Source organism: Paroedura picta, chromosome 5 (genome assembly GCF_049243985.1).
Source record: "Paroedura picta isolate Pp20150507F chromosome 5, Ppicta_v3.0, whole genome shotgun sequence".
Classification (NCBI taxonomy): Eukaryota; Metazoa; Chordata; class Lepidosauria; order Squamata; family Gekkonidae; genus Paroedura; species Paroedura picta.
The window spans coordinates 33,534,203-33,553,828 of record NC_135373.1 but is presented as its reverse complement, the minus strand read 5'-3'; the positions used below and the strand labels follow the sequence as shown (position 1 = coordinate 33,553,828).

The following is a 19,626-nucleotide window of genomic DNA, read 5'->3' as shown; positions in this document are numbered from 1 at the left end:
CTTTGGGAAAAAATTATTTCTGGCATCGTCTGCATAATTGTCTGCCTATTCGTTGCTCCAGGCAGTTCGCCTTTTAAAAAAAGGGGAGAGGGAGGCGAGTGCGAGGGTGGGACATTAGAAGCAGAGGTAGTGCTTTTTCGTCTCCATACATATGATGCTGGCTTTCTGCTGGGTGATAGCGCTTTTTAGGGTGGTGAATCCACTTTTTGGGATTCATCAATTTGTGCTTTAAAATGGCGGCTAAGCAGTTTGCTGCCTGGATGTGGGAGGTTGGCGATGTCATGCAGAGTGCCCGGAATATAGCGTCTTCAAAGGGTAAGTATGACGCTAAAATTAAGATGTGCAGAAAAGCCCTGAATTTTGCCAAGTGAAATTGTCATGTTTTAAACCAAAATTCCTATCTTTTTGTTCACCTTTGTGTTATAGATTTTGTAACTTAAACTTATGTAACAATGGTTCATTATGCCAATAAAGGTTTCGTCACTGGCATTCAAATATCTTTGTGGAACCCAAGGCAGCCCTCTTAAAAACACTTTTGCCAAATTATTTTGTACTAAACAAATTGATTTGAGGCCAAACCAATTGGCTTCAAGGGACATAGACTGGAATGATACTGCATAGAGAAGTCACGCAGTCTGTAGAATATTTTGTTAACTTGGTGTAGTGGTTAGGATTGCGGACTTCCAAGCTGGTGAGCCAGGTTTGATTCCTTGTTCCTCCCCCACATTCAGCCAGCTGGGTGACCTTGGGCTTGCTACGGCACTGATAAAGCTGTTCTGACCGAGCAGGAATATCAGAGCTCTCTCAGCCCCACCTACCTCACAGGGTGTCTGTTGTGGGGAGACAGCAAATCACTTTGAAACTTCTTCTGGTACAGAAAAGCGGCATATAAGAACCAACTATTCTTCTTCTATTAGGTGATTGTGAATTATACAGTGACTAGTTTCAAAGCCCCTTTATAAAAAGGGGTTTTGAAAGGGGAGAAGGCGTCAGACCGGCAGGGAGGGAACCCCCAGCAGCCGCGCTTCGCGCAACTGCTGGGGGTTCCCTCGGGCGGCGGTCTGATGCAGGCTGGGAATCGGGGGGACCAATCGGCAGGCGCTTCGCGGACCCTTCCTCATCACGGACAAAGCCCACCTCTAGGGGGCTTAACGAATTATATAGTCCGTGGCGCCCGTGGCGCCACGGCCTGTTTAAAGATAGGAAGGGGATACAGTCCCCTTTTTTGAACATTGGGTCTACTACAGCCACTTCTGATCCTTTCAGTAGTCTGCCTGATTAATCTATTACAGTAAACAACTGAGACAGTTTAGGAACCCACCAATCAATATTCTTCCAAATTAAATCTGGGGGAGTGAGATCATAGCCAGGGGCTTTCCTCTTTCAGGGTCTCTATTAGCCTCCTAACCTCTGTATGGCTCCCTTGGGGCCATGCTGGTAGATTGGCCAGTGAGACTATATCCATTGTTTGTGTCTCATCAAACTCTAATAAGGAATATGGAGCCATGAACCTGAAATTGATGGGCAATTGATTCAGGGTGACCAAAAGGGGTCTTTACTCAGTGAGTAATCAAATAGTGGAGTTCACTGCTGTGGACAAAGTGATGGCTGTAAGCATAGATGGGCTTTAAAAAGGGGTTAGACAGATTCTTGGAGAACAGACTACTAGCCCGGGTGACTAAAGGGAACCTCCATGTTCAGAGGCAGTCAACCTTTGAATCCCAGAGCTATGCAGCAACACAAATGGAAGGTCCCGGCCTCTATACTTTGCTTTTGGTCCTCCAGGGCAACTGTTGACTGCGTTAGAAAGTGCTGGACTAGATGAGCTACTGGTCTGATCCAACTGGGCACTGCTTATGTTCTTATACACTAGGAGAGACTGAACTGATGTCCAAATAAAATAATGTCGCAGAGGAACTATGACTGGGGCTTCCACTTTAAAAGTTAAAAGCACCGATGGGATTGAGAGGTGAAATAGGAGAGGACGGGGACCCCAATGCTGGGAAAGAAGGCTTTGATTAATGGCAGTGGGAGTTTACTGTTATGATGACAAATACTGCTATGGTTTCTGTTGGACTGGAATGTTTTGAGAGATTGTTGCTCAATTCAATGAGCTGCCTTGGGTCCCTTCTTGTAAAAAGGGAAACAGTAAGATAAAATATAGTAATCAATAAAATGAAAATGCACCATTTTCTGCTTCTAAATTTTCAGGAATCCCTATTTAGATTCTTGAACTCTTGCTTTTAAGTTGAAAACCACCCTGAGGAGTCTGATCCGTGATGCTGGGAAAGGAAGGATGTCCTATTTTCCAAACCAGAAAAGGCATACAGGTACCATGAGGGGGTATATATTTAGAGCACCCCTTCCCCAGTACCACCAGTTCAACAGCACAATGCTGCCTCCCCACAGCTAACTGCAGCTCACCCCCCCCCAAAAAAAAACCCACAACAGCGATCCAGTTACTTTCTTAGTCATTGACTCAACACCTCCTCGGCCCCATCTCCACTTTGTTCATGCACATCCCCGATCCCCACATGCACCGGTTGCTTACGTATATAAAGGCTGTAGCTGTAAGTGGGACATCTTTTGTGGAGCTTGATAGCCGTACGAGTCAAATCCTCCGATGAAATCAACTATGGGGCGGCAAAAGGAGAGGAGAGATGGTGAATAAGAAGCAACTCAAGGTCCATGCACCAAGAAGCTGTAGGTCTGCTACGAGAAGTTTCAGGGTGCCTTCCTAATCCTAAGTGGAGTCTGCACAGGGCTTTTTATCCACTCCCAGTCCGAATAAATCCCTGCCATCTACCCTGAATTCAACTTCCATTTTGATTTTGGGCGCTTTAAATTTTCCAGCTGCAACATGAATGATTGAGCCGCAGTGACACTACCTTTCACCCGTGATATCCAGGAGCGGAGATAACTCTGTATAATTGAGCCAGCCGCAGAGGTAGAGAAGCAGTCTGTCCCTCATTGGCTGGGTGCCAGTTCAAAGACTTCCTGGTTGCAATACTTTCCTCCCAAGATTTTTTTTTTTTCTCTCTTTTCCCCTTTGAAATCTCTTTTAAAGTGACTGCGCTCCAGAATCAGCAGAGATTTGCTCATTAGGTGCATATTCCTTGTCTGCTTGGAGAGCGAATTTCACACATGGTATGTCCAACTATATTAAGGCCGTAGCCCAATGCGGCCAAGTCACAGCCAAATTATGGTCACCCCAAAGGGATTTCAAGGCAAAAGATTATCAGAGATGGTTTGCTGTTGCCTTCACATAGCAACCCTGGACTCCCCTGGTGATCTCCCTGTTGAGCTTCCAAGATCTGGTGAGGTTAGGCTAGCCTAGGCCCTCGAGTAATAATACTATGCACCTACTTGGAAATATTATTTACAAGGCTTATTTACAAGGAAACAGAAACTGGCTATGAGGCAATACTTCTTAACAGGCAAGGATACCTTATTTATTTTATTTATGTTCACATTTGTATACCACCGCTCCCAGCAAGCTGGCTTGCAGCGGTTCACAGAGAAGAAAAATACAACAATATCCAATAAAATCATATAATATTAACAATCCCCTTAACAACAATCCCCAGCATCATACAAAACGGCGGTATACAGTGGGAGGTAAACTAACAAGCCATATATGATCGGAGCAGGAGGTGTTCTGAACTACCTAGGACAGGGGTAGTCAAACTGCGGCCCTCCAGATGTCCATGGACTACAATTCCATGGCAGGGGCTCCTGGGAATTGTAGTTCATGGACATCTGGAGGGCTGCAGCTTGACTACCCCTGACCTAGGATAATGCACTGTACCTAACTTTCTCTCCAAGAAGAGGAATATGCATTTTAAAATACAAAGCTGTTAGTATGAGACAGGGGAGAGGCTGTGGCTTAGTGGACAAGCACGTAAAAGGCCCCAGGTTCAATCCCTGAGATCCCCAGTTCAAAGGACCAGGCAGTGGATAATGGGAAGAACCAGAGACCCCGGAAAGCCACTGCCAGTCTGAGGAGATAATAGTGACCTTGAGAGATCAAGGATCTAATTTAATATAAGGCAGTTTCATGAGTTTCTTGGTTTTCATTTTGCCAAGTTATTTTTTGGCTGGATCGCAACAGGTACCATCTGTTATTAATTAGATCAATATCCTGTACTTTAAAAAAAAATCAGGCAACAGAAAACTACCTGAAAGATCGCATCCCTGCTTAGTTATGTAGGCGAAAGCCCATCTGCCCAGCTTATGTGTCCTTTCTGATGCTCTCTCCCCCTGTTATTGCGTCAAAGATGCTTTCAATACACTTTTAATGTTAGTTTTGCTGGTGCTGTGCTTTAATCTCATCTTTTTAATGGCATATCTTATTAGGTTTTGAAATGAATGATTGTTGTCAAAAATCGGAGCTGCCTGAATATTAGGTTAGAAAAGACAAAGAGAGCCAGGCGTTGAGAACAAAAGGGGACGGGTTTCAGACTGCACTCTGGGCTCTAGGACACCAGATATGATAATTCTTGTAATTTACTGCTCTGTAAATGGGTTCTTTTCATGCGGAAAGTTTATTAATTTTTTTTGTCAAACGCATTACAAACCGCAGGCCGCCAGGAGGAAATAAGCTCTTGCCAGATCCCAATGCGCATAAGCAACTTATTACAATAGGCTGTGCCCTATTTCACGCAGAAAGGTTTTTAATTTTCCAATATATTCATTTCGTAACCTTGTCAAAATGCAGACTCTAGGGCAGCAGCTGGATTTTATTTAGAGAAACGGCTCTGAATAATTTCCTTTTGGCACTGGTGTTCATCTTTTCTCCAAGGAAGTTCAGAGATGAGTGTTGGGATTTCCCCACCAGGGCACCATCAAAACAATGAAAAAATCCAGGCCAAAGCCAAGGTCACTGAACCACCAAGGATACACAAAGAGCCCCCTCCCAACCCTCCTTCGGGCAACACAAACTTAACAGAGGCAACTCACTGCCACAAGTGTTGGGGCTGAAAATACAAATGCATCATTCTATCATATGTGGTGGACTTGTCAGAAAGAAGGGAATACTGCATTATGATTCATGATGAAATGCAAAAGATACTGAAAGTTAAATTTGTGCTGGATTCAAAATGTATGTTATTAAATATGGTACTAATTATGTGAACACATGCAGATTATGTGTGGGTGGGCAGAAGGGATTGTGTCTGTGCTTGGCTTTTGTGACCATTTCTTGCATGTCCAGGGAAATGCTGATCACCAATTTGGGATTGAGAGGCAAATTTCTTCCAGGTCTGACTTGCCATGGATTTTGTTTTTAATTTTTTCTTTGGGGCATGGAATTGGGGTCACTGTCAGTAGGCAGGTAGTTGAGTTTCCTGCATTCTGCAATGTCCTGGACTAGATGACCTTGAAAGTTCCTTCCAACTCTATGATTCTATTATTAAAATGTATAGTGAACATTAAATATATGGTAACAGCTGCTAGGATTCTCTATGCATCAAGATGTGAAAGAATCATTACCAGATATTACAGATTGGTTAAACAAACTGATGGAATATGGAACAATGGCAAAACATACAATTAATAAACAACAAATCAACCTTGGAATTCAGAAGAAAATGGAATCTAACATGAGACTATATTGAACAGTAGAAATTGAGATGAAAAGAAACATCTACTAACTACAGGGAAAATGCAGTCTGTGGTCTGTAACATTATGGTGATGTAAAAGAACAAGATAGATACTGTTGAATGCAAGCTTTATGTATATCCTTTTTCTAGTAATAGTAGTTTTGTAGTATGTAGTATTTTTGTATCCCTCTAAACAAACAAAAAATAGTGACAGCCAGACTCTCACAGGTATGTGGAACACATATCTGCTCAGGGTCTCCCTGGTCCCCCCTCCCCCTCTCTGACACACACATAGATACACACACACACACACAAAATCCTTCCCTCCCATTCCCACCTACGCTCGCCCCCCCCTGACCTCCTCCCTGACCCCTCCCCCTTCGCACTCTCTGAGACACACAGACACACACAAACACCTTCATCCCCATGCCCACCTGCCCTCACCACCCATATTTCTCGCTTACCTTATCTTCTCCCTGGTCCCTCCCCCTTCCCTCAGACACATATGTAGATTCCCTTCCCCAAACCCAAATTCCTTCCTCCCTCCCACCTCCCTCCCCAGACTCCTTGCTCCCTCTCCCCTCCCATCCTGTCCCCCGACTCTGGGTTCCCTCCCAGCTGCTATGATGCCCCGCAACTGGCTGACCTCTTCCCTCAACAGCGCGTGCTTCCCCGGCCATGGTTCCCAACAGCTTCCCGAGCTACTTCTGGCATACTCCTTGGGGCGAGGCTACGGGCATCATGTCCGTACCTATTTCTATCCCAGGGGCCATGCCAGAAGATGTGTTCCACATAAAAAATAAAAAAGATATAATGACCACCACTACAGATAGACAGAGTGGATTGTTGTACTGATGGGTTTGGCAAGAAGTGGGGAGAAAAAACTTCACAGAAGAGTTCAAGTGGAAAGAACTGGAGCCATATGCCCCTCCATGTGCCTCAGCTTTGCCCCTGCTGCTTGTATTTATTATAACCCTCACACTCCAAGCATCCCTGTTCATTTGGCACTGCCACCAGCATGACTCACAGCTGGAATACTTACAGCTGTCTTCTTCTTCCATAAAGACTTTGCTGACATAGCAGGCGTAGACAAATCCGAAGAGCTTTAAAACAGAAAGAGAAAAAGCTAATTATTTGAATGTATGGAAACAAGTGCAGTTTCATGAGTATCCAAACGTTTTGTGTGGAGACTGTATGTAAGAAGTGGCCTCAGAATCAGGAAGTCACATTTTTGTCTGTACCTTTTGTCTGTGCTTCTGAAATCTGATGGAATTGGGCAAGCCTAGGCTATCCAAGTCAGGGCACTATAAGGATTACAATCAGATAATATGTGTGATTTATTTTTAAATCTATATATGTAGATTTAGATTTTCAAAAAGCTTTTGATTCTACATCAAGGGAGCTGTCCTTATAGTGCCATCCTATGCAAAGCTGCATCAGAATCACACAGAACTAAAAGAGACCACAAAGAGCCATCCAGTCCTACCCCCCCACCTTCTTAAGAGACTTAAAAATCACACTCTCCTGACAGGTATTTATACAATCTTACTAAACATTTCCAACCAAGAAGACTTTACCACCCTCTGAGGCAGTACATTTTGTCTACAAACAGCCCGCACCATCAAAAAATGCATTCTAATATTTATATGGAGCCTCTTTTCCCATAATTTGAATCCATTACTCTTAGTCAGATTCCATTATCTCTGTCAGATTCCTGTTGATTTTCTCCAATAAGCAGACTATTGGTTGAAGAATATCTTTATGGAAGAGTTAATGAAACAAGTATATGAATTTCTTTGCTAAAACTAAAGTTAGCCCTTGCCCCCCTCCAAGCTCCACATATCCAGCTTCAGTTTAAACCCTCCAAGTACATACTGACTGTCTCTGACCACAGTTGTCCCCTGTAATCATGATCAGGGCTAGGGATGTGCTATAAATGTTTACTTTGTAATGTTTAATAAAACTGAGACCGAGGACCAAGTCTCTGCTTTGCATACCTCCTCAACAGATGAGGCCGTGTCAGTCACAGCACTCTGTACTGAATGTGCCATGATGCCCTGTGGCACTTTGCTTTTGCACCTTGTAGGCCACTATAATACATACTTTTAAACACCAGCCGATGGGAGCCTTAGACATTTTGGAACCTATTGTCATGCCCCTGTGTCACCCCCTCAGCTCTTTTTCTTGTGAAAACCGCAGTTCAGTCTTGATGGATAAGGCACTTCTTCCAGAAGTAATTACCACTAGAAAAAGGATCTTCATCCTAAGAAACTTGCGTGAAATATCCTTTATAGCAGTGGCCCCCAACCTTTTTATCACTGGGGACCGGTTAACGCTTGACAATTTTACTGAGACCTGGGAGAGTAGTCTTTTGCTGAGGGATGCTTCCGCCGCCTGAGCCCCTGCTCCATTTCTGCCGGCACCCCTGACTTCCCGCCGCCTGCTGGGGGGCGCTGCCAGCAGCAGCTGCGCAGTGCCATGCCAAGGGGGAGCCCCAGGCATGGCGGCCGCTGGACAACACCAAAGGTGAGCCGGCGGCAGAGTGGCAGGGCATTCTCTGAGGCAGCACCCGGGGAGGAGGAGCCGCAGCCTGGTACCGACTGATCCACGGACCGGGACCGGTGCCTGGACTGGAGATTGGGGACCACTGCTTCATAGGCTTAAAAGGAGGCTTTGTAAGTATAGGTAGCAAAGTGAAGCTTCCACAATGGGAATCTGTGGACTTGCAGGGGACTCTCTGTTGAGATTCCTTTCGTGAATCTGGTGTTGTCTTGAATTTGGGATCCCTTTGAATATTGTCGAGGTATGGATGAAGGTGAATACCCTGTTGTCTCAGGGTTACCACAGGGTTGATGATAAGTTCTGAAAAAAACCCTCGGGGTCATGGACAGCCTGAGTGGCAGCCCTCTATATTACAGATAGATATTTTTGACACAGTATTGAAGAAATTTCTGATGGTTAGATAAAATTGGGACATGAAAATATGCCTCTGTCAAATCGAGTGAAGTAAGGAATTTGTCTGTCTGAAGAGCCTCCGAGATTGTAGAGTCTCCATTCAGAAACAACATAGACAAATGAACTTGTTGATTAAATCCAGTAACCCACCAGTCTCCGTTTTTCTTGAACTCAATGAAGGAAATGGAGGAGACTCATGGCCAATCTCTAACCCTGGTAATGATTTGGATGACTTGAATTTGTAACACATGTGAGGTTTTGCAAGGTTCTTTGTCTCTTCTGAGGATTTCATAAATGTAGGGGGGAGATAAAACGATACTCTATTTTGTAACCTTTGTGAGGCCACTTCTGCAGCCGACTAGTCCACATGAAGGTTGTTCCAGAAGTTTGTGAATGGGAACAGACAGCCCCTCTGCCAGTAAGTCATGTTATACTTGGCCTCTTTTCTCTATCTGTCTTACCTTGTCTATTGGTGTCTGCTTTGGAAAATCTGTAAAAGAAAACTCCCTTTTGAACTTCTTTCTGTTCTGATCCCAGGAACCTCATCTATTGTCCTGTCGAAATTTAGGTCATGTGTTCTAGGAATTAAAGGAAAATCCTTTAAAAGATTTTAAGATCTCCACCTCTTCTAACATATCTGAGCAGGATGTATTTCTTGTCCCTTGTCTTGACAAAGATCTTATTTAATGCCTTGTCAAACAACCTGTCCCTGTGGAAAGGGTAGGAGGTGACAGTGGTCTTAGAGTGGTTGTCAACTGGCCAGGCATGAAGCCAGAGAATCTGCCTAGTTGCTGCAACTGACGCCATTGCTCTGGAGGAGGATATGATGGAATCCAGCATGGCATCTGCAGAGAAAGAGGGAGCCTTGAGTAGTCTCTTTGCTCCCTCAGACAGCCTGCGGCTGTTGCTAGGTAGCAGCTGAATGATCTTTCTGGACCAGACGGTCACAGCGCTGGAGACAATGGAAGCAGTGCTGGAGGCTCTGATCACCACAGCATATGTCTCATGCACCTTTTTAAATGCACACTCTGCCTTATTATCCATTGTATCCTTGATGCTGCCTTCTCTGTCTTCAGAGAGCATTGAGATGTTTGCATTCTGGTAAAGAAAAACTTTTGGGGGCAGTGTCAAGTGTAGGAAAAACAAATCCTCGTTTCCCTTAGCCTATTGACCCTTTTAGAATTTGGACCCTTCTCCTCTGGCACTGCCGGCTGCTTTAAGTACAACACAGCCAGTGAGTTTGCCAAAGGATATTGAGAGTTTTCTGGCTTGAAGAAGCATGGAGATGGCTGTGGTACTTGTCTCTTCTTCTCCTCCTTGTAAGGAATCCCCCCTTCCTCCCTGCTATTTGAGTCACTATCAGAAGATTCCATAATTAATGGGGGTGTTTCTCCCCCATTTTTGTACTGCCTTAACTGGCCAAGAGGCCCACAGATCACTAGGGTAGGCCTCTCCCTGACCTACCTGCATATGTGGGGAAGGGGATGCTGCTGGATAATTAGGTGGGTATATATCTGTAAGATCCCCATCCCTTTGGCAGAAACTGGGTATTTCATCCCTCATAGTCCGACTGATCAGATCAAAAAAGCTCTGAAATAATACAAAGGCGATCACTGATGCACACTCTATCGGCCTTTCTTGGCCTCCTGAAAATTCACCACACGCTGCATGAAGACTTTCAAAGTCATGGCCAAAATATGTCAGAAAATAGAAGTGCATGTTCTGCTTACTCCCCTCCCCTCTCATGATAAATATGATGTTGTTCTTCTTTATGGCCAAAGCACTTGTGACCCTCTTGAGAACTACACATAAGGAGCTCTGCTTTTTCTACACTTGCAAAGTCCCCCCCCCCCGACTCCCCCGGCCTCCAGCAGGGGATAGGGTTGCCAGATTCAGGCTGGGAAACTCCTGGAGAACTGGGAATGGAGCCTGGGGAGGACAGGGAACCCAGTGGGATATAATGCCTCAGAGTTTGGGGGAGCTTGGTCTGTTTAGCCCGGATAGGAGACGACTGAGAGAGGATCTGATAACCATCTTCAAGTATTTAAAAGGCTGCCATGTAGAGGATGGAGCAGGGTTGTTCTCTCTTGCCCCGGAGGGACAGACCAGAACCAATGGGATGAAATTAATTCAAAATAAATTCCATCTAAACATCCGGAAGAAGTTCCTGACAGTTAGAGCGATTTCTCAGTGGAACAGGCTTCTCCATCTTTGGACATTTTTAAACAGAGGCTGGAGAGCCATCTGACGGAGAGGCTGATTCTGTGAAGGTTCAAGGGGGTGGCAGGTGACAGTAGATGAACGATTGGGATGTGAGTGTCCTGCAAAGTGCAGGGGGTTGGACTAGATGACCCAGGAGGTCCCTTCCAACTCTATGATTCTATGATTCTAGTCCACCCCCCAAGGCATCCATTTACTCCAGGGGAAGCGATATCTGCAGTCTAGAGATGCACTGTAATTCCAGGAGATCCCTGAGTTACACTGGGAAGTTGGAATCCCGAGCTCCTTCCTCTCCCCTCACCTATCTAAAGCCTGGTTTACTCATATTGGAGTAAGAGCCAGTAGGATGCTGATGTGCTGCATGTCTTCAGGCTGCCAGGGGTGTGTCACTTTATAATGCTCCTCAGCATTTCTTTATAAAAAGAAACTCCATGAAACTAGAAAACAAGCATGACGGGAAGAAAAATGTATCCCCTCACACACACGCGCACCAAAAGGCAGCTTGATGTAGTGATTAAGAGAGGTGGCCTCTAATCTGGATAGCTGGGTTTGATTCCCCACTCCTCCACATGCAGCCAGCTGGGTGACCTTGGGCTAGTCACAGTCCTGTCAGATCTGTTCTCACAGAGCTCTCTCACTCCCACCTACCTCACAGGGCATCTGTTGTGTGGAGAAGAAGGGAAGGCAATTGTACGCCAGTTGGAGACTCCTTCGGGCAGTGAAAATCGGGATATAAAAACAGTTCTTCTTCTTTACTTGCTGGGATGACTTTCTGGGGCTTACAAGACTCCAAAATGTGATTCCCACCCCCAATCTGTAGTCTGAAGAAGTGTTGCCTGTTCAGCCACCTCATCATTCTCCCCCACCCCCCATGTCAACCTCATTCTCCTGAAGCATAAATCAGACCTTACGGAAAAAAATATATATAAAGCTGTGTGCTACAGGGAGTCAGACCATTGATCTTTCATCCCAATACTGCTCTGGCGGCATTTCCATAATCTCAGGCAGAGTTCTTTCCAGCATCTGTTACACAAAATCCTTTTAAAAGGGATGGAACCGGAGACCTCTGGCTTGAAAGGAAGCCGCTCTGCTGCTGAGCTGCAGCCCCGTCAAACTCCTCCAGTTTTTAAGAGATATTTCCTCCAGCATCTCTGATGCTTTCTCTGTCATCCATTTAACTCCAGTTAGGATTTCTGGTTTGCCTGAGGAACTGAGGCGCTTATGAGTGTAATTTTTTTGAAATCGGCTCTCCATTTTTGATCAGATGGCGTCCCTTGCTAAAATGTATCACGTTCAGTTATGGAAGTTACCCAAATCCACTGAGGGGCGCGGAGTAGAAAGGGGAACTGGCTGCCAAAGAAAGATGAGAGTCCGGCCTACTCCTGAGAAGTCTGTAGATTTTTGTGGTCGCTCATGGTAAATAATTAAAAATAGGTTTTCCACTTACCTATTCAACAGTACCTGGTATATCGTTTCAGCCTTAACTAAACGTGCAGTAATATCTTCTTGGATGGTCGTGTACAGACTTTATTTTTGTAGCTGTGTTCAGACAAACCTCTCTACTTGTGTCAGACAGGTATGGACTGCCTTTGACCTTGTGACCTAGACCCTTCCATCACCTGGCCACATAGGTCAGCGTATCTGCTAAACTGGCAAAATTTTACATCTCCATGAATGGGCCCCTGAGATTATCTCTAGAGACCCCTACACTGTGCCACAAGATCCTGCCTCTAGCAGTTTGGCAGAAAGCAATTGGAAACAGGTCCTTTTCAGTGGTAGCCCCTCAGCTGATGCAAAAACCTTCCCAGAAGAGTTCGTTAGATGAAGGCAAAGGTTTGACCTAGATTCTAACGCCTTTCGTACTCAACAATTGTATTTTTAATGCTGCCAACAGTCTTTGTTTTTAGTATGCATTTTTGGATTTACTATGGCTATTTCAGATAATGGGTGATTAATATTATTCAGCATATGCAATTAATATACTTAGTATACTGAACATTGATTGAATAATTATTCCGACAAGCAAATAATGGGAGTTTTCATGTGGAATTGTGTTTTTACGTGGAATTGTGTTAATTTGAAAATTGCAATTTGCCTGCAGGCTTTCAGCAATGAAGAGATTCAAATCTCAGAAGGAAACTATTAGGGTTTTAAGGGTTTCTTTTTAAAGAACAGACTGTACACAGCATGAATACTGGATTCCCTAATTACTATTGCTGCCTGCAAATTCATCTTCCCAGCGACAAACTGCGACGATGACATAATTAACACTCTATGTGCATTAAACAGTTTGTTTGATAGAGTGGTTAGTCTACGAGTCTACAAACTGTCAGTTCCTTAATATTGCAAACTACAAGAGGATTTCTCTATATTATCAATCTCATCACGGTACTTCCTAAACATTTAAAATGGAATGCCAGGCAGAATGTCTAATTTTAAATCCAACAAACAAACAAACTGGGCCAGCCGTTTCATCTCAGGAATTGCCCAGAATTATTCAGAGGATAAATGCAGGGAAGGTGTAAACTAGGCATGCTAGCCTGAGCAATTTGGGAGGAAGGACCAGAATCAAAACATAGTAAATATGGCGATAGTAATAGGAAATGCCAAAGAGTTGTAACTAGGTCTCTTATGTAGATACTCAATGTAAAGAATTCAGGGTGAGGCCGTGGTTCATTGGTGGAGCATTTGCTTTGTATACACAAGGTCCCAGGCTCAATCTCCAAATAGAAGAAGTGGGGGGCAGGTGGCATACAAGGCCTTGACCTAAGACTCTGGAGAATTGTTACCAGTCAAAACTGAGCCTTAGTGGCAGATCATGTAGAAGGTCCCAAGTTCAGGCCCTGACATCTCCAGTTTAAAAGGATCAGATCGTAGGGGACATGAAAAATCTCTGCATGAGTCCGTGAAGAGTTGCTGCCACCAATTAGAATGGACAGTATTGACCCTGATAGACTAAGGATGCGATTCAGTAAAGTTTCCTGTGCTCTTGTAAGGCAGGCTTTCTCAACAGGGGTTTGGCTAACTGGGAGAGAATTAAAATACTTACCAGGTGATATGGCCATATATGGTTATGTCAATGTGCCCCTCCCCCTCTCAAAATTCCCAGTGATGGGCCTGGAGTGGGTGGGAAAGGGCCCGGTCATATAAAAATTCTTGCTGGCCAAGGCTTGACACGTAGTAGTAACTGGAGCCCAGAGAGGTAAATACCCTCCTTTTAACTACTGTGGGGGGTTGGCAGGGGGTGACAGATGGTGCCTGCCCTAGCCCTGTTCCCGGCCCAGCGGAATAGGCTGCTGGGCCATTTCTGGTGTTGGGAAGGCAGGGGTGGCAGAGCGTGATGTCACATCTGGTGGGAGTGTCTGAGTGATGTCACTTCCTGTGACATGTGGCTTCTGGGGGTGTGGCAGGGAGGTGTGGCCTGGTGATATCACTTCCGGAGTTTCTTGTAGCCTGGAGAACGTTTCAGGGGGTTCTCAACAGTAAAAACGTTGAGAAAGGCTGTTGGAAGGGGAAGAGACATAGCTCAGTGGTAGATCCCAGGTTTAATTTCCAACATTCATTTTGTTGTTGTTGTTGCTGTTGTTAGATGCGAAGTCGTGTCCGACCCATTGCGACCCTGTGGACAATGATCCTCCAGGCCTTCCTGTCCTATTTATTTATTGGTTTTAATATACCGCCCCTCCCAGCAGGCAGGCTCAGGGCATTTTACAACATGTCACATGCACATTGTTTTTAGAATTACAGTTTAAATTATTATTCAAAACGTATGGCGCTCTGTTATTTCTCCTTGTCAACTCATCAATCCGCCTCCTGGTCCATTTCACAGACTGTATACTATTTTAGTCAGGTTTTAACACAGTAATACCTGGAAATGAATGGAAGATTTTATTTGGTGCTAGTTTGTTCTGGCCTCAACCAAAGGCCTGGTGGAAGAGTGCTGTTTTGCAGGCCCTGCAGAATTTAGGTAGTTCCATCAGGGCCCGGCTCTCAACTGGCGGCTCAGGTTAAAAGGATCAGGTAGGAAGTAGTGTAAAAGACCTCTGTCTGACCCCCTGGAGAATGGTTGCCAGTCAGAAAAGACAGTACCAACCTTGTTGAAACAATAGGCTGACTCAATTCTTTGTGGAGTTAAAAAGAATTATTCAGAATGTCCCTCCAGTTTCTGAATCAGAGAAAAACCCATTCTGTAAACCTAGCAGGCATTGACAAGGGCTTGTTACAGGAAGAGCAGAAGCAAGTCCACTGCACCCACTGTTGTTATAGGGCAGAAGTAGAACCAGTGGGAGAGATGGGGTTACCACCTACCGCAAGGAATATCTGCATCGCACTGCTCACCACCTCAATATACTGGTAATCCAGGAAGCACCCAGTGACTGTGATGACGTGATGGTCCTCAATGGCCAAATCAGAGTTCATGATGGGGGTCACCAGGCAACCAGGCCCATTCTCCATCCACCACGAACGATGCAGCGATGTATTAAAGGTCATGATGAAGTCTCGGTCCTAAGGGAGGAGGCCAAAATAAAAGAGGCAGTGAAGTAAGCTTGAGGACTGGTGATCAACAGTCCTCATGCACACACCAGGTGGTGTCATGAAGATAAGATGAAAGGCTGGTTAGAGCACCACCGCAAATTACACCAAAGCCTCTCTCTCCAGCTACCCAGTACGTTCCAGAAGCAAACTGCCTAAATGAGGAAAATAGAATTAGCACAGTCAGTGATAGAATATCTGCTCTACAGAACAGCTGAGGCCAGTCAGACAATCGTGATCTTGGTATACCAATACTTTGACTCAGTGTAAAATAGCTTCATATACTCAGGAACATCATACCAAAAAAAACATCAGAAGGTGGGATACCACAACTTGCCAGACTTACAAAGTGTGGAGTTTGAGGAGGTTGTGGTGCTACTTCTGGGTGACCTTCTAGGCTGCCGCTTCATCTCTATTGCCTACACCACAGAGAGTAAAGGATATTCCTAGAGAGGCACTACATGGAAGCCATTTTTCTTCCATTCTTCAAGTCCTTGGAGGTGGAAAATTATGGCTGGGCCTGATCATTCCCCTCCTTAGGGAGGCCTAGCAGACAGTTATAATGGGCACATCACAGACAAAAGTAGTTGTTTATGTATTTATTCTAATGGCCATTCTACCTAGCTCACCTGACACTATTGGGGTCTGGAGAAATAGGCCAAGAAACCCTTCACTGTCTCCAAATCAGCAGATCCTGATGCTTCATGTACTCCTAGCAGCTTTTGTAAAACATTAAGTAAATAAAACATCTGCTAGAATTCCTGGACATGTTAGAGCCAGCTTTGTTTACTGGTTCGAGCAGGGGTTACGAAAGAGCTCCCCTGGGATTACTCAGCCATGCCCAGAAATATGGATGGCTCCTGACAACACTTCACTGGACCACCAGATTGGGACTCTTTGTAGCCCAGTGGCAGTGTATTTGCTTAGCATACATAGAATCATAGAATAACAGAGTTGGAAGGGACCTCCTGGGTCATCTAGTCCAACCCCTTGCACTATGCAGGACACTCACATCCCTATCGCTCATCTACTGTAACCTGCCAGCCTCTTGAGCCTTCTCCATCAGATGGCTATCCAGCCTCTGTTTAAAAATTTCCAAAGATGGAGAACCCACCACCTCCCGAGGAAGCCTGTTCCACTGAGAAACCGCTCTGACGTTTAGACAGAATTTCTTTTGAAGGCCTCCTTGTTCCCATGAATACACAGAGGTGACTTACACTAAGACAGACCTCTGACCTATCAAGAGCAGTATTTGCAGCTCTTTGGAAACTCAGGTGGAGATCCTTCATCACTATCTGATCTTCTTGACTGGAGTTGCCAGGGGATATTACATATTCCACTCAGTTTTACTCTTGCTTCCCTCCCCCCCCCCCAACTTGTCCTCTGCAGGATGATTATAAAAATGACAAAAATTTCAAATTCACTACATCTGACTTTTGATACTCTGGTGTGACTTTATGGAATCTGACACTAAATATGTGACAACAAGCCTATGAGGTAGGCCAGTCCCTTTATCTCTACACTGCTCCAAGGGAATGAGGCAATGTAGCTTGCCTACCTGCCCCACCCAAACAGATTCATATCTCAGTTTAAGACAAGGGAAGAACAGATTGTTAATGTACAAGTCTCTCCAGAGGAGCTATTTGATACAGGGTTAAATTAAGACTTCATGTGGCACTCTCATGAATGTTATCAATGAAAATAAGCCACAAGGAGGCTGCAAATTGGACTGGTTAGATGGTGGGGGAGGTGCTTACCCCTTTTCCCTCTAGCCCAGAGGTCCCCAACCTATTTGAGCCCGTGGACACCTTTGGAATTTTGACACAGCGTGTTTGGCATAGCCACAAAATGGCTGCCGCAGGATGCAGAGTTAGACACAAAATGGCTGCCGCAGGATGCAGAGTTAGACACAAAATGGCTGCTGCCCCTTCACTTCTCAGAAGATCCTGTACTATAGTGGCAGCTGCTGGCAAACCAATATCTCTAAAAAAAAAAAAAAAAAAAAGCCCTGCACAGCCAATCACATATTCAATGGCGAATCAAAACCTGGCCCCACCCACTTTTCTAAAAAACACTTGGCAGGCACCAGGAAGGGTGTTTGTGGACATTGCGGCATTCACAGGCACCACCTTGGGGACCCCTGCTCTAGTCTCTCTAGCACTGCCATCCTAAGCATGCTACCAATCCACAGCCAAGATGCAGCCTTGCTTCCTTCCTGGCCTGCTCACCAATATGGGAAGTCAGCAGAATGATCCACTTGTGATTTCTCAGTACACAGGCATAGCAATTTCAGGTGGAGATCCCCCCCTCCCCTCAATTCCTCTTGAAAAGGACATTTCCCATTAAAGAGGCGTGTCACTTTCAATTGGAAGGCACATGTTTTTAGAAAAGATAAGGAAACCATCACCTCTTCAATTTGCAGAGCGGCACATCATTTCAGATCACTCCCGGCATCCTTCCCCATCAGCCCTGATATGCCGATTCTGCATGGCACCGTCGGCACACAGGGAGGAAGGAAGACGTCTGCAAACAGCCGTGGCATCTTTATGACACCGAATCCCCTCCCGAACTCTAATCTCTATTTGACGGGCGCCATCACAGCGCAAAGATGATGGATGGAAAGACCCGGGATTGTCAGGTGGATCAGTGGCTTGAGAAGGGCATGCACTCAGCGTGATTACTGAGGTAATTACCTGTGAAAGGTGTCCTACTTCCAGGTAAAAACAGATGATGAATGCATTCCATCCAACCCACAGCACGAGCCATACTGCATACTGGAGGGGGGGGAGAGAGAAAGAGAGAGAAGAAAGCAGAGTGACAGTCAAGAATGGCGTACGGAGAAGACTGCTAGCAGCAGATGAGACAGATTGCCTCAAGGCCTTGCCCTAACCTCAATCATTCCGCATCTAAAAGGCAACAGGAGCTGGTAGATTCCCTTGGATTACAGGTGTGCCTGCTTCAGAGGTCCCCAACCTTGTTGAGTCTTGTAGTCACTTTGGGCATGTTGAGAAATGGTATTGAGTGCCACCACAAAATGGCCACCATGGGAGATAGGACCAACTGCAAAAGGTCTCCCCGGAAGTCAAGTACAAAATACTGGGAAGTTCCAAGTCAAGTATACTCCAATGTAGAGGTCAAATGGGTGCTCCCCGCTGCCCCAAAGGTGATAGCATCTTCTATCGAAAGTGCCTCCTTCTCCAATGAAGTGGATGAAAGTCAGGAATGGCTTTTTGCTTTGGGGAAAGAAGCAGAAAACAGACTGGCCATGGGCAACTAAATTTAAAAAAAATGGCTAGATGCTAAATGTCCCGTTAGGCTAAACAACTAGCTGTGGTCAGGTCTCTTGCTACACAGCCATGATTCCAAATCACTGTGCAGACCAGACTTAGAATCCTGGTTAACAGGCAAGTGAGCAAACCTTCCCCAGGTGGAGCTTTCATGGAATAAATCAAACTTTCTTACAAGACCAGCCAGTCTTCCATTCTCAGTCTTGACTCCAGAAGACAAGGAACATGCAAAGCTTGAGGACTCCATGGCTCGTTCCCATCACAAACAAGACATTCTGTGATATATAAAGGCATCTTTGACGTGCCCACCACTACCTTTCCCAGTGCCTGCCCAATTATTTAAAAAGGGGGCGGAGACAGATGAGGCTTGTGATTGGTTTACGGACAGGGCCAGTGCTAGAGCAAATGATATGGGTCTCTTCTAATGTTGTCAACCAAATATCTCGGCGCTAGCTAAACATCTGTCCCCCCCCCCCCATACTGCCTGTGTAAAGTATTGTCTCAGGGGACAATGGTTTTTTGCCATCTGTGGATGTTATTGTATGCTGATATTGTGGTTGTAATGGGATTTTATGGGGTTTTTGTTGTATTGTATGGATTTTTTGTGTAACCCGCCGTGAGCCGGTTTCCGAGAGCAGTGGGCTAGAAATCCAATAAATAATAAGTCTCTGCAGGTAGGCAAAACACACCTTAAACCCACTAAGGGAAGGGATGGGTTCTTGAGCCTGACCTTCAGAGTGTAGTGGTCTGACCATGACACTAAATTACTAGCGATCAGTCCCATTTCCCGCCCGGCACCAAAGTTTAAATCCAGTGGCCTGCTTGATGGGTAGAGCCAGTAACAAATTTTGAGAACCCCAGAATTGCCATGGATGACACTAGACCTGGGCCTGACCAGAGGCAGGCACCTCCAACAAGGATGTTGAAAACGCCTAGGATGATAGGCCTTAGGTACTGCAATGCTCAGGCGGCAGCTGCCTCCAGAAGGCCCAAGAGGGCATCTGCAGGTACATTTTAAAGCAACATGTTC

General features: G+C 45.3%; 1 protein-coding gene across 3 annotated transcripts in view; it reads right to left on the bottom strand.

Annotated features, from left to right (window-relative positions):
• NKAIN1 (sodium/potassium transporting ATPase interacting 1) overlaps positions 1-19,626 on the bottom strand; it is an 87,112-nt gene that overhangs the window by 7,431 nt on the left and 60,055 nt on the right. For 2 of the 3 annotated variants that reach the window (XM_077337143.1, XM_077337144.1), the window contains exons 3-6: positions 18,003-18,083; positions 15,085-15,282; positions 6,644-6,704; positions 2,552-2,633 (exon numbers count right to left, since the gene is read on the bottom strand). In XM_077337143.1, the coding sequence (XP_077193258.1) occupies positions 2,552-2,633; positions 6,644-6,704; positions 15,085-15,282; positions 18,003-18,083 (422 nt within the window). The remainder of the gene's footprint in view (positions 1-2,551; positions 2,634-6,643; positions 6,705-15,084; positions 15,283-18,002; positions 18,084-19,626) is intronic. The other variant, XM_077337145.1, reaches the window with a different exon arrangement.